Raw genomic sequence first — 13,658 nt, 5'->3', positions numbered from 1 at the left:
GGGAAATTCAGGACAGATGGGTCCTCCCCACGGAGTCTCTAGGATACAAACTAGAATTTCGGGAGTTTCCACCGTCTCGTTTTCTGAGATCAAACGTTCCCAAAGATCCAGGGAACAGGCAATCCCGGTTTCAAGCATTAGACCGATTATTGACTCAGGGGGTGATCATACAGATCCTCACAGAAGAGCAAGGTTTGGGGTTTTATTCAAACCTGTTTACGGTACCAAAATCAAATGGGGATGTCAGACCCATTCTAGATCTAAGGAATCTAAATCAGTTCCTGAAAATCCACTCTTTTCGCATGGAGTCGATCAGGTCAGTTCTTTCTATCCTACAAGGAAGAGAACTTCTGGCGTCCATCGACATCAGGGATGCATATCTGCATGTCCCTATATTTCCCGCTCACCAAAGGTTTCTGTGATTCGAAGTAGAACAGCAGCACTTTCAGTTTGTAGCTTTGTAGTACTGGCCCCACCTCTAGCCAGGTTAAGGGCATAGGGCATAACAGTCTTGGCCTACCTAGACGATCAATTGTTAATAGGCCAGTCAGTGGCTCGCTTGGAGCAAAGTGCACGCATTACAACCACCTGGAAAGTCTGGGTTGGATTCTCAACCTAGAGAAGTCTTCCTTAAAACTGCTAAGAAAGCTGGAGTATTTGGGCTTGATTATAGACACAGCCCAGAAAAAGGTGTTCCTGCCCTCTGGCAAAGATCAGCTCCATAAAAGAGCTGGTGCGGATGGTCAGGTTGAAAAGAAATCCCTCAATTCGCCTTTGCATGAGGTTGTTAGGAAAGATGGTGGCTTCATTCAAAGCAGTCCCCTATGCCCAGTTCCATTCGAGACTGTTGCAAAATAGTATCCTGTCTGCTTGGAACAAAACGATCCAAGCTTTGGACTTGCCAATGCGGCTGTCCCCAAGAGTGTCCCAAAGCCTCAGTTGGTGGTTACTAACCCAGAATCTGCTGAAAGGAAAATCCTTCAGATCAATTATCTGGAAAGTAGTAACGACAGATGCCAGCCTTTCAGACTGGGGAGCAGTACTAGAGAAAACGACTGTCCAGGGACAGTGGTCAAGAACCGAAAGAACCTTTCCCATCAACATCCTAGAGATTTGGGCCGTGCGTCTGGCTCTGAAAGCCTGGATTTCCAGGTTAGGGGATTGTCCTGTCAGGATCCAATCTGACAATGCCACAGCTGTGGCCTATATCAATCACCATGGGGCACCAAGAGTCTCTTAGCACAGATAGTGGTGAACCATATTCTAGCTTGGGGCAGAAAGGAACATTCCGTGCCTATCGGCAGTCTTCATTCCGGGAATAGAGAATTGGCAGGCATACTAAATTCGCCAGCAGTTATTCCCGGGGGAATGGTCTCTACACCCTGATATTTTTTGGCCTGTTTGCCAAAGATGGGGGACTCCGGTTGTAGATCTTCTAGCGTCCAGATTCAACATGAAGTTAGTCAACTTTGTGTCCAGGACAAGGGATCCACTTGCATGCGGGAAACAGATGCGTTGGTGACCCCATGGGATCAGTTCTCACTGATCTATGCATTCCCCCCTATTCAGTTGCTACCACGACTTCTTTGCAGAATCAAGCTGGAAAGAAATCCGGTAATTCTGTTAGCACCAGCATGGCCCAGAAGGGCATGGTATGCAGAAATCGTAAAGATGGCAGTGGAGGACCCATGGTTCCTTCCACTAAGTCCAGACTTGCTCTCACAGGGGCCGATATTCCATCCTACTTTACGAACGCTAAATTTAATGGCCTGGCTATTGAAACCCACATACTGAAGAAACGTGGGCTTTCCGGGTCAGTTATTTCTATTTTGATTAATGCAAGGAAGCCAGCTTCCAGAGCTATATATTATAGAGTCTGGAAGGCTTATGTTTCCTGGTGTGAATCCAAGGGTTGGCACCCTCGAAGATATATCATAGGCAGAATTCTCGCCTTTCTAGAATTAGGCGTAGAGATGAAGTTGGCCTTGAGTACTATTAAGGGCCAAGTCTCAGCCTTATCAATTTTATTTCAAAGACCGCTAGCTATGCATTCTTTAGTCCGGGGTTTTATGCAAGGGGTGATGCGGATTAATCCGCCTGTTAAATCACCTTTGAGCCCTTGGGACTTGAACTTAGTTTTGCCAGTGTTACAAGAACAGGCATTTGAACCGATACAGCATATTCCCTTAGTCCTTCTGACAAGGAAGCTGGTATTTTTGGTTGCTATGTCCTCAGCAAGGAGGGTTTCGTAATTGGCTGCTCTTTTTTGTAAAGAGCCATATTTCATTTTTCATGAGGACAGGATGGTGCTACCAAAAGTAGTCTCAGGTTTCCACCTGAACCAAGATATTGTCCTGCCATTGTTTTTTTCCAAAACCATGTTCCAGGGAAGAAAAGTCACTACATTGTCTTGATGTGGTGAGAGCAGTGGAAATCTATTTAAAGGCAACTGCTCCGATTCGTAAGACTGATGTCTTATTTATTCTGCCAGAGGGTCCTAAGAAAGGACAGGCAGCGTCGAAATCCACTTCGCTAAGTGGATTCGACAAGTGATAATTCAAACTTATGATTTAAGGGGTAAGATTCCGCCGTTTCAAGTTAAGGCGCACTCTACCAGGTCGGTTAGTGCTTCTTGGGCAGTGCGTCACCAGGCCTCCATGGCTTAGATCTGCAAGGCCGCAACTTGATCTTCAGTACATACATTCACAAAATTTTATCAGGTGGATGTATGGAGGTATGAGGATATCGCCTTCGGGCGCAGTGTGCTACAGGCAGCAGTACAGGTCCTCAGGTCTTGGGGGTGCCCTACGGTTTGTCTCTCCCTCCCTTCAAATAGCATTGCTATGGGACATCCCATTAAGTTATTACTTAGGCTCTGTGTCCCATGATGTACGATAAAGAAAATAGGATTTTTATAACAGCTTACCTGTAAAATCCTTTACTTGGAGTACATCATGGGACACAGGGGTCCCTCCCCTCTTTTATGGGGTTTAAGTATTTTGCTTTGCTACAAAAACTGAGGTACTCCTGGAAGGAGGAGGGGTTATATAGACGGAGTGAACTTCCTGTATTGGGTATACCAGTGTCCAATCACCTGAAGGTGGCCCATAACCCATAAGGTTATTACTTAGGCTCTGTGTCCCATGATGTACTCCAAGAAAAGGATTTTACAGGTAAGCTGTTGGATTTTACAGGTAAACCAAAAAATAGGATTTTTCTAACAGCTTACCTGTAAAATCCTTTTCTTGAAGTATATCACAGGAAACAGGGATCCTGAATCAGTGCCAGCTACTTTCTGAAGAAACATACAATGAACTTTCCAAAAAAGTAAAATCGTGAGAAAAAATTGCCGGATGATTTATTTTTTCACTTTCGTTCATTGACAGACACAGCGCTCCATTATTCAGAACCATAGGGTTATATCACCCCCTACAGGAGTAGGACTCTAGGCAGAAAAAAAGACTTGGCTACGCCTATGGGCAGTCCTAGGTGATATACACCCCCCCTCTGCTTTAGGCCCTCAGTGTTTTTTTTTTTTGCCTAGTCAGGAGTAGGGATCTAGTTTCTGTTTTTGCTTTTTAAACTACTTTTTTTTTTTTTTCTCTTGGATTTTTTCCTGTGAGATCTAAAATCAGCTGCCAGACTGGGAGACGGACTGGACACTAAGATCCAGTGGTCTCCCCAGTCTGGCCAGTGAGCGTGTGCAGACCGCAGCTACGCGCTAGATCGGCCACGGCATAGCCCCTCTGGATGGGGGCTGGCCCCGTGAGTTAAACGCCTTGCGAGGTCGCATACGACCGGGTCTCGGCCTGTGTCGCAGCGTTCCTCGTGGCCGACAGCCCCCCACTTCGGTGGTGAGGAGGATCTGTCTGGGAGCGTTACCCGCGTACTTCGCTGGAGCGGTAAGTAAGGGGCCCCCTCCTCTCCTTCCCTGGAGTGGTGTGGGGCGCCGGTACTCCCTGGGGTGGTCGGCCTCTCTGGGATTCTCCCCCCCCCGGGTGAGGCCTCTGGCCTAGGTGTTTTGGACATTCTGTCCACTCCACCCCCCTTCTCCTTGGCACCTGCTTGATGGTTGGGTGGGTGACCAGGCATCCGCAGATCCGCGCCCCCTGCGGCAGCCCTCCGCTAATGTAGGCCGCGGCTTTGCTGCCTACCAACAAGGCGACGCGTGGGGCGGCCCTAGAGCGGGCGGTGGAGGCCGACGCTTTTCATGGCGGGCATCTGCCCTCCTTCCTCGGCTTTGCTTTGTCTGGTCACCCAGCAGACCTGTGCACTCGAGGCAAGCAGTTGAAAATTTAGGCCGCGGCATACTGATCGGGCGATGTGTGGGGCGGCCCTAGAGCGGGTGGCGGAGGCTGCCGTTTTTATTGTGGTGGGCATCTGCCCTCCTTCCTCGGCTCTGCTTTGTATGGTCCCCCCACGGACCTGTGCACTCGCTGCGGGCGACCGAAAATTTAGGCCGCGGCTTTTGCGGCCTGCTAGTCCGCGCAGGCATGCCGGACGCCTTCTACCAGAGGGACGGCGCTGTGGGGGCTCTGAGGTTAACCCCCTTTGAGGGGTTGTTTAAGTGGGCCCTCCGTAGGCACCCCCTGTGTGGGGCCTTAGTGGATGCCCCCTGTGAGGGGCCTTAGTGAATGCCCCCTGTGAGGGGCCTCAGCCAGTGCCCCCTGTGAAGGGTCTAGTAGTGCCCCCTGTGCGGGGCATCCGTAGGCGCTCCCTGTGCGGGTTCTCAGGCAGTACCCCCTGTGAGGGGTCCAGTGGTGCCTCCTGTGTGGGGTATCCGTAGGCGCCCCCTGTGCGAGGTCTCAGCCAGTGCCTCTGTTAGGAGCCCAATGGTGCCCCTGTGTGGGGTATCAGTAGACGCCCCTGGTGCGGGGTCTTGGCCGGTGCCCCTTGTGAGGAGCACTGTGTGGGGCCTTGGTCGACGTCCCCTGTGTGGGGCCCCTGTACGGGGCCTATGGCGGCAGGGGTCTCAGTCGGCGACCCCCCCAAGTTCTTTGCATTTTTCACAGGTGGCGCTTAGGCATATAAGCTAGTAAATGGCTGTCTGGCTCTGCCATCGTGTATGTGGCCCACCTTGCGGGGTTGGAGGCTACACTCCCTGTCCTGTCAGTTAGTGAGGTTGTTCCTCCTCAACTGCAGTGGCACACAAGAAGGTGCTGGTTGTCACCCTTATTAGGTCTGTACGGGAAACTTTAAAAATGGAGGATGCAGCTGTGGCTGCAGCGGAGGTGCCGGTCCCCTTGGCAAAAGCGTTCCCTTCTCCCTCCTATTTTGGAATATTTGTTCGTGAAGACTGGGAGTGTCCAAAGCGTCCCTTTGTGGTTCCAAAGACGCTTCACTGTGAGGTACCACTTTGTGGGGTCTCTTCCTTAAAAAGTGGACTGTCCCACCAGTAGTGGATCCCCCTGTCTCTAGGTTGCGCAAGGCGACCATGATTCTGGTAGAGGAGTCTCCGGCTTTTAAGGTTCCGGCTGACATACCTGGAGGGGGAGCAGATTCCCTCTGCTTTCGCCGAGTTGGCGGACCAGTTGGTCTGGGGGCTGCAGTTTGTATGTAATGCCTCTTGGATGCAGTTCCCCTGGTTGCTAAGCTCTGTTTCTGCAGTGGTGCTTAGACATGTATTGTGGTTTAAGTGTTGGTATGCGGACTGGTCTTCTAAAAAAAAAAGCTCTGACTGGGTTACCATTTCAATGGTCTGTTTAGGGTTACCCTGGATGACATTATTACGAGTCTCACAGGAGGGTCTCTTCCACAGTCTGAAATGGGGAAAAGGGCCTTGTAGCGAATGCGGTCCTTCTTCTCGGCACGCAATGTACCTGGTATGGCCATCTCGAGAGCAGGGCTCCCTAGACCTACGCACGAGGCCCCTTCAGCATGAAGGCCTTGAACCCCGAAAAGAGTTTTTTCCTTCCAATAGGCGTCTGTCATCGGATTGTTGGCAGTTCTCCTTGGGGCTGTGCAAGCCCTGTTGCTTCAGGGTGTGCTTGTCCTGGTTTCAGTGGGTACAGAAGGACAGAATGGAGTTCATCCACACGGTGGTGGCATCCCTTCATCATCCCCTCATTTCTGCCTTCTGTCAACATCACGGATGCTTATTTTTGCACTCCAATATGTGCCCGACACCAACACTTCCTCCGTTTTACTGTGGGAGAAGAGCATTATCAGCTTGCAGTGTTGACCATGTGTATCGCCTCCACTCCTCGCGTATTCACAAAGGTGTTGGCCCCAGTTCTGGTGTGGTTATGTCAGCGGGGGATTGCGGTCCTGGACTACCTAGACGACCTTCTTCTGCGAGCAGAGACCTCGGCTACCTTGAGGGGCGACGTAGCTCACTATACAGACCACAGTTTTTAGTTGGCTTCTATGCTACCTGAAGTCTGCTCCTGCTCCTTCCAGAAAATTGGATTATCTGGGCCTGACTCTGGTTTCATCTCTGGCCAGAGTGTTTCTACCTCTGGACAACTCCAGAAGTTGCATGCTGCGCTTCAACTACTGTTGTCTCTCAGGTGGGCCTTCCTGCGGTCCTGCATGTGGATGTTGGGCCTGATGGTATCTACCTTCGAGGAGGTTCCATTTGCGCAGTTCCATACGAGCTCCCTTCAAGTGAGATCCTGTCGTAAAGTGCCTGAGGTCTCGGGGCTATCAGATTTGGCTGAGCCGGAAAAAACGGGGGTCCCTGGTCTAGTGGCTTCTCTCTCTGGGATTTCGGCAGGGCACATCCTTTCTCCCCTTGTGTTGGACAGTGGTCACCACCAATGCCATTCTGTCCGGATGGGGAGGTGTTCTAGGATTGGGTTCTGCTCAGGGTCGTTGGATGCTGGAGGAATCCGGAGTGCCGATCAGTAGCCTGGGACTTTGTGCGATCAGACTATGTATTGGAACATGAAGGTCGACTTCAGTGGCTCCTGGTACAGATCCAGTCGGATGATGCCACAGCGGTGGCCTATGTCAATCACCAGGGCGGAACGAAGACTGTGTCGGCAGCCTTGACAGTAGCCAGCATCCTCCGGTGGGCAGAACGCCTTGTTCCGGCCCTCTCCGCCGTATGCATTCTAGGAGTGGAAAACTGGCAGGCGGTTGCCTCAGTCGGCTAGTGTTGGTCCACGGGGTGGTCCTTTCACCAGGAAGTGTTTCATCGGATATGTCTGCGATGGGGCACTCCCGAGGTAGATCTGTTGGCATCCCAGCTTAACGTAACAGTACTGAGGTTTCTGGCAAAGTCACGGGATCCTCTTGTGGACACTTCTGACGCTCTGGTGGGGCCAGTATAGTCGGATCTACACCTCCTCCTCTCAAGCTTCTGCCATGGCTTTTGCGCAGGATAGAGGCCAAAGGTTTTCTAGTGGGCCCAAGTGGTATTCTTGATCTTGGTATGCCTACCTGGTGCGCTTGGTCACTGATGTCCCTTGGCAACTGTCTCCCAGGGAGGTTCTACTGTTCCAAGGGTTGATCTTCCATCCTGCTTCAGTCGCTGGTTTTGAAGGCCTGGCTGTTATGAGCCAGGTGCTGAAGTTACGACGCTGCTGAAGGCTAGGAAGCCTTCCTTTAGGAAGATTTACCACCGGACGTGGATAGCATACATATCCTGGTGTAAGGCGCTTGGAGTTTACCCTCGTTCTTTCTCGGTGGCTCGGATTTCCACCTTCCTTCATGGGGGGGGTTGAGCAGAACTTGGCCTTGAGTACCATCAAGGGCCAGGTGTCGGCTTTTCAGCAGTTTTCTTCGGCGTCCCTTGGTCTCGCAACTTCCTGGTGCGTACTCTTAATCAAGGGGTTCAACATCTGCCTCCACCGGTGCGTTCTCTTTTACCACCGTGGGATCTGCTCTTGATGCGTTCGGTTCTATAGGAGCCTCTCTTTGAAAATATTCGAGAGGTTCCTCTGCTTGCTCTGTCCCAGAAGGTGGCTTTTTTGGTTGCCTATCACCTCTGCTCGCAGAGTGTCGGAACTGTAGGCGTTACCATGTCATACTACCTACCTTGTGATCCACAAAGATTAAGTGGTTCTTTGCCTTTGTCCGTGGTTCCCTCCTCTAATTCCTTTTTCACTAAGGACATTGTATTGCCTTCCCTGTGTCCCAGGTCAAAATGTCCTAAGGGATTTACCTTGCATGCCCTGGATGTGTTCGGGCGTATTGGATGTATTTGGCAGTCACAGGGTCTTTTCGGAGATCAGACTCACTGTTTGGGATCGTGGATGGGACAAAAAAAGGGGCTGTCTGCTTCTGCGACCCTTCTAGATGGATCAGACTATGACTCTGGCCTATTCTATCAGGTGTTGGGTTCCTCCTTTCCCTGTTATGGCGCATTCTACTTGGCTGCTTACTGCCTCTTGGGCCTTCCATCGGGCATCAGCTGCGCTTTTTTTCTGCCTAGTGTCCTAGTCCTGTAGGGGGCGATATAACCATATGGTTCTGAATAATGGAGCGCTGTGTCTGTCAATGAACTCAGAGAAATTGATTTTTATGGTAAGTCAAAAATCCAATTTTTTGAGAGTGAGTACCGATTTTTGACAGGTACCCGCTTTCACTAGCAAGAAAGGTGGCAGTTTGCCCTCCACCCTCCTCCCTGCCCACAACCTCCTGACACGTTGCACATCCCAGGAGGCTGCAGATTAATTTAGAAAGCACAGTAGCACTCGGGCATGTGTAGTGGGGAGCCAGCTATGAAGCTGCAGGAAGTCACATCCACCTTCCCCCAAGCATGATGGCGGTGCTGGGGACCAGAACATCCAGCCTGGGTGGTGACAGCACTGGATCCCTGGACTAGTAAGTGTCTGTGTTTTATTAAACGTCTGCAGCTACAGCAAAGTATACTATGTATTATCTGTGGCACCCATCCTTGTTATACTTTTTTACTTTATATATTGAGAGATTTTGATTCCCTCTTAAGATGTTTTTTTAACAAGAAACCTCTTAAGATGTTTGGCATTTTAGTTTTGCTCACCTGCATGCAAATTTGTATGCCAATTATACATTATGGCTAAAAATGATTGGTAGTTCATTGTAGTCATTAGAAAGTCACCTAACCACAACAACCTTTTCTACAGGCGATGAATGCAAAGGCTGAAGATCTCTACCTAAGACCCAAAGAATTTTACTCTCAACATGATATTGAAGTTTGGACAGAAAAAGAGGTAATCCTTGAACTCCAACAGAAATGGTATAGCCATATATGACAGTTTTTAAAATTAATCTATAGCTTAATTAAGGCTGACCATACATTACATAATTTTCTTGTACAATATTCCTCTAGATTTACCAGAACCATATAGTATGAGGTCAAACCAAAACACTTTCAATTTGTATGGAATCAGGCAGGCCCCTGCACTAAACAGTTGAAGGTAAATCTAAAGGAAATTGAATAAGAAAATTGTATAATATATGGCCAGCTTTTGCCTATTAAATTTAACAGCAGTCCACCTGAATAAAACAGCTTGAGTCTGCATGACAATTCTGTGGAGATCCTTCGATAGACACCTAGATGTCAAAAGTAAACTGCATTAGGACAATGAAAGACCTGACATCTTCATAAAAATGAACTTCTCAGAAAATTATGAAGCACCTTATTAATATGGCCCTTGTTTGACAATTTTTTTTTTTTTTTCTTAGAATCCGATGTCAATAAAAAGAGATCTGGGGTGACTTCATAAATAAATATACAAACAATAGGTATATATGACAACCCAATATTAAGCCAGGTACACACATAACCAAAGTCAGCCAGTGTGTACCGTTCTCTGTTCAACAGATGCCAGTCTAACGACTGGCTTCTGTCAAACGGTCATGTTGAAAAGCCAGCGCTCAGTCAGCACTTCCAGCCAATGGCTGCCTGTGGGGATCTTCACAAACTGAGTTTACAAAATTCAAGCTTGTTGACAATAATAGGAGTAGACTAGAAATAAATCAAATCTGAAAATTGAATATATGGTTTTAAAATGTAATCATAGATATTCCTTAAAGCGTATGAAACACCAAAATATAATATTTAATGCCTGTGTCTGTGTTTACAAGTAACTTGTTGCAAATGTAGCATGCTGTACTTTTTCGTTCTTCCATAGCTGTAAAAAAATGGACCCCACCAGTTCCTCTTAATTTCTGTTTTAATTGACCATTCAGAGCACAGAAGATCAGTCCTATGGTTGTCAGTTTGTGCCTCTTTTTTTCTAGCTTGGAGTTACAGGATGCAGTGTCTACGTATGGCTAGGCTGTACCGTGGTCGTGGTCAGACTTCTGCTGGCCCCACATAGTTTGAGTGTCAGCAACTGGGGTATGAGACAGAAGCTGCTCATTGTCCCATGGAGGGGTCAGGGGGTGTCTCTGCCTGCTACACCGGAGTTACAGGGACATGGTCAGACATCTGACATTTTAAATCACAACTGCTGCTGGGGTATGTGCCATTAGCAGAATTTGCTGCTCATCGTAAGGAGTCTCCACCGCTACTCAGATCATGATACAGTTCATAATGCAGAGCCAATAAACAATGAAAGAAAGGTATTTTCAATGTGTTTATTTTCAATGTATTATATCACTATTTCACATTGTTTAAACATTTATGCAAAGAAAGGGTTCACATACACGTTAAGCTCTAGCCACCTGCTGCTTTAACTTCCTTTTACCTCCCCTCCTTTTTATTTTTTTTTCTGTCAATTTTTTTTTTCCCCCATAAGAAAAAAATATATTTTCTCTTCCATTTGCTATTGTCTATTTTTCTGTTTTCTGTTTCCAGGTGCTAAACCACTTCACACTTTACAAACCGTGGACGTGTATTTTGGTTGTGTATTTACTGACCTGGCATTTTTATTTGATATTCTTTATTACACAAAGTTAAAAAAACACAGAAACTTTTTTCCTTGTATAATAAAATATGAAAACCCAGTGATCATTAAACTCCACCAAAAGACGCTCTATGGATCTCAAAAAATTATATAAATTTGAGTACAGGGCTACATGACCAAGTATTAAAGTATCACAAGAAGCACTGGAAAAAAAATATTGCCTGGTAATGAATTGGGTATATACCAGGGATGTGCACCTGCCATGAACATAAAAAGGAAAAAAAAACGATCGCGCTTCAAGGGTTTTAGCCCGGTGACCTGGGGTCACAAATTGGGGGGTAGGTAGCTATAGTCCTACCCCACCATTGGGGGTCCTACGATCTATGGTTCCAGAGATACAGGGCTCCTTGTGCAGCCTGTCAGAAGCTACATACAGAGCGGCCAATTTAAATACAAGCTGGCACACTCTGTTTGCAGCAGATTGAGAGGATGAGCTCACAGTGCCTCTGCTCACTTCTTGTTAGAAGCACTGAGCTCAATGGACAGCTTGGAGTCTTGGACCAATGGCAAAGTACCATTGGCCCAAGCTGTCCAATAAAAATGCTGCAGTGCAGGCTGTCCTCTCACTGCAGTGTCATAGAAGGGGGCATGTGTCTAAAAGACACATGCTCCCTTCCAGCCCAGCCCGCTTAACTACAAGGACAAAAACATGGGTTTATGGGTATAAGATTTACCCACAAACCCATGATTTTCTCACACAGTTAAGAGGGAGAATGAGAATCTGCTGCTGTTGAAAAGGTACTGTTTTAATCAAGCTAAATCATATATTTATATGCTATATGTTACAACATAATAATTCATTATTTATCTATTTACTGTGAATTTACTGGCTGGAAGTTATAACTTCAAACTTCAGTAATTTGTCTGTTAAGCCATCTGCTTGAGTACAGTTTTTGAAAATATAGTAACATACCTTAAAAACAATATATTATAGTTATTTGTATATTACTTACTTATGGCAATTAACCCCTTGCCACCCAGTCCAATTCTGACACTTCTCTCCTACATGTAAAAATCATATTTTTTTTTTTTTGCTAGAAAATTACTCAAAACCCCCAAACCAAAAAAAAAAAAAAATATATATATAAATTTTAGCAGACACCCTAGAGAATAAAATGGTGGTCGTTGCAACTTTTTATGTCACATGGTATTTGAACAGCAATTTTTGATGTTACACCGAATGGCGCCAAACTTCAGTACTTAAAGCAGAGTTCCACCCAAAAGTGGAACACTCGCTTATATGCTTCCTCCCCCCTCCGGTGGGGAGGAAGCATATTTGACACCTTTCAGGGGGGAGGGGAGAATGGGGGACCTGTTTTTGACAGGACCCTCTCCCCACTTCCGGAGACAGGCTGTGGCCCGATCTCCCGGAAGTTCGATCCCCCCCCTTCTCCTTCCCCCGCCACTGGGTCAATTAGAAAGCTCAGCACGCTTCGCGCATGCGCAGTTGGGAACCAGGTGTGAAGGTGAAAGTCCTCACTGCCTGGTTCCCTTACCAGTAATAGTGGCGGCAGCACCTGGGCGTCGATCCGAAGATCTGCTGGTGTGCCGACAATGCGGTTACAGAGTTACAGAGGAGGTCTAGTGCTAGACTTATTGAATTCTCACAAATTTTCCCCCTCAGTTTCTGAGCCGTGGTGGCGATGTGGAAGGGAGACTGGCACGTCCACTACATTTGGTGTAGCTGCACATCACTGCAGCCATTTTGGCATAAGGTACATGATGTAATCACAAAGGTATCCTCTCTCCAGCTGGAGTTTTCTTCAGTGCAGTATCTATTACACCTGTCTAAAACCTCTAAAAAACACTACTACAAATCAATTGCGATGCATATGGTCAACGCTGCATAAATGTGTGTACCAGTTCACTGGCGGTCGTCATCCCCGCCTTCAATGACAGAATGGTTTCAGTGAATAAACCATGTGGCGTAGATGGAGGAGCTGATCTACCTCACTTTAGATAAGATCTTGAAATTCACCGCCACATGGGAACCATGGACGGCCTTTAAAAGCTCTTGATTATTCAAGGAGCTTACACATAGCGCAACGTTACTTACCCAGAGGACTATTTAATCAGTGAATCGGAAGGTCACCCCTGCGTTACACTGATGGTGTGACATTTCTTACTGATGTGACTTCTAGACAATGGAGAGGGAGTTGGTGATTTTCTCACCCCCTCTCCCTTACCTGCTCCTGTCCTTCACAACCCACCCCATCCACCCCACCATCCTTCCACCCCCAACCTTTTTTGATTTTTTTTTTTTCTCTCTTCCCCCTACCCACTCATATTGACTGGCCAAGGCCCATGAGGGTTGTATATGACCCCCCCACCACCACCACCACCACCACACAGAGGAATGTATTATTACTGCTTAGAAATGGTTAATTTTATTTAATTTTTTCCTTTGTCTTGCTAACCTTCTGGGCTTTCCCGGTCTGAGCTCCACTGTTATTACATGCACTTGTGACGTATTACCCTTTGTTTTATTTTTTTTATTTTGTATCCCTGTGAAAATTCAATAAGCTGTTTATGCTAAAAAAAAATTACTGATCTCGCTCTAACGGTGGCGGCATATGTAACCTGTGTGTATCTGGCCCTGATACTAGCCAGTGCCTCACCAGCCACTAACCTCACCGCACATCCCTGGTCTATACAGGCTGATAATTGGCTAAAATAATTAGCCTGTGTTTGGGATGTGTTTGGGATACTAACATTTCTATTAATATTCCATATCTAAAAATACATTTTTAATATAAAAAAAAGAACTTTTAAGGCGTCTGCATTTATAGTGGACATTTAACTAGCTTATTGTATATACAC

General features: G+C 47.1%; 1 protein-coding gene across 3 annotated transcripts in view; it reads left to right on the top strand.

Moving 5' to 3' along the window:
- Positions 1-13,658, top strand: part of LOC141128963 (apoptosis-inducing factor 3-like) — a 241,227-nt gene that overhangs the window by 82,948 nt on the left and 144,621 nt on the right. For all 3 annotated transcript variants that reach the window (XM_073616628.1, XM_073616627.1, XM_073616629.1), the window contains exon 8: positions 9,051-9,137. In XM_073616628.1, coding sequence (XP_073472729.1) covers positions 9,051-9,137 — 87 coding nt within the window. The remainder of the gene's footprint in view (positions 1-9,050; positions 9,138-13,658) is intronic.

The sequence above is a fragment of the Aquarana catesbeiana genome, linkage group LG02 (genome assembly GCF_042186555.1).
Source record: "Aquarana catesbeiana isolate 2022-GZ linkage group LG02, ASM4218655v1, whole genome shotgun sequence".
Taxonomy (NCBI): domain Eukaryota; kingdom Metazoa; phylum Chordata; class Amphibia; order Anura; family Ranidae; genus Aquarana; species Aquarana catesbeiana.
Note: the sequence above shows the minus strand (reverse complement) of the source record. Positions and strands in the feature narration are given on the sequence as shown.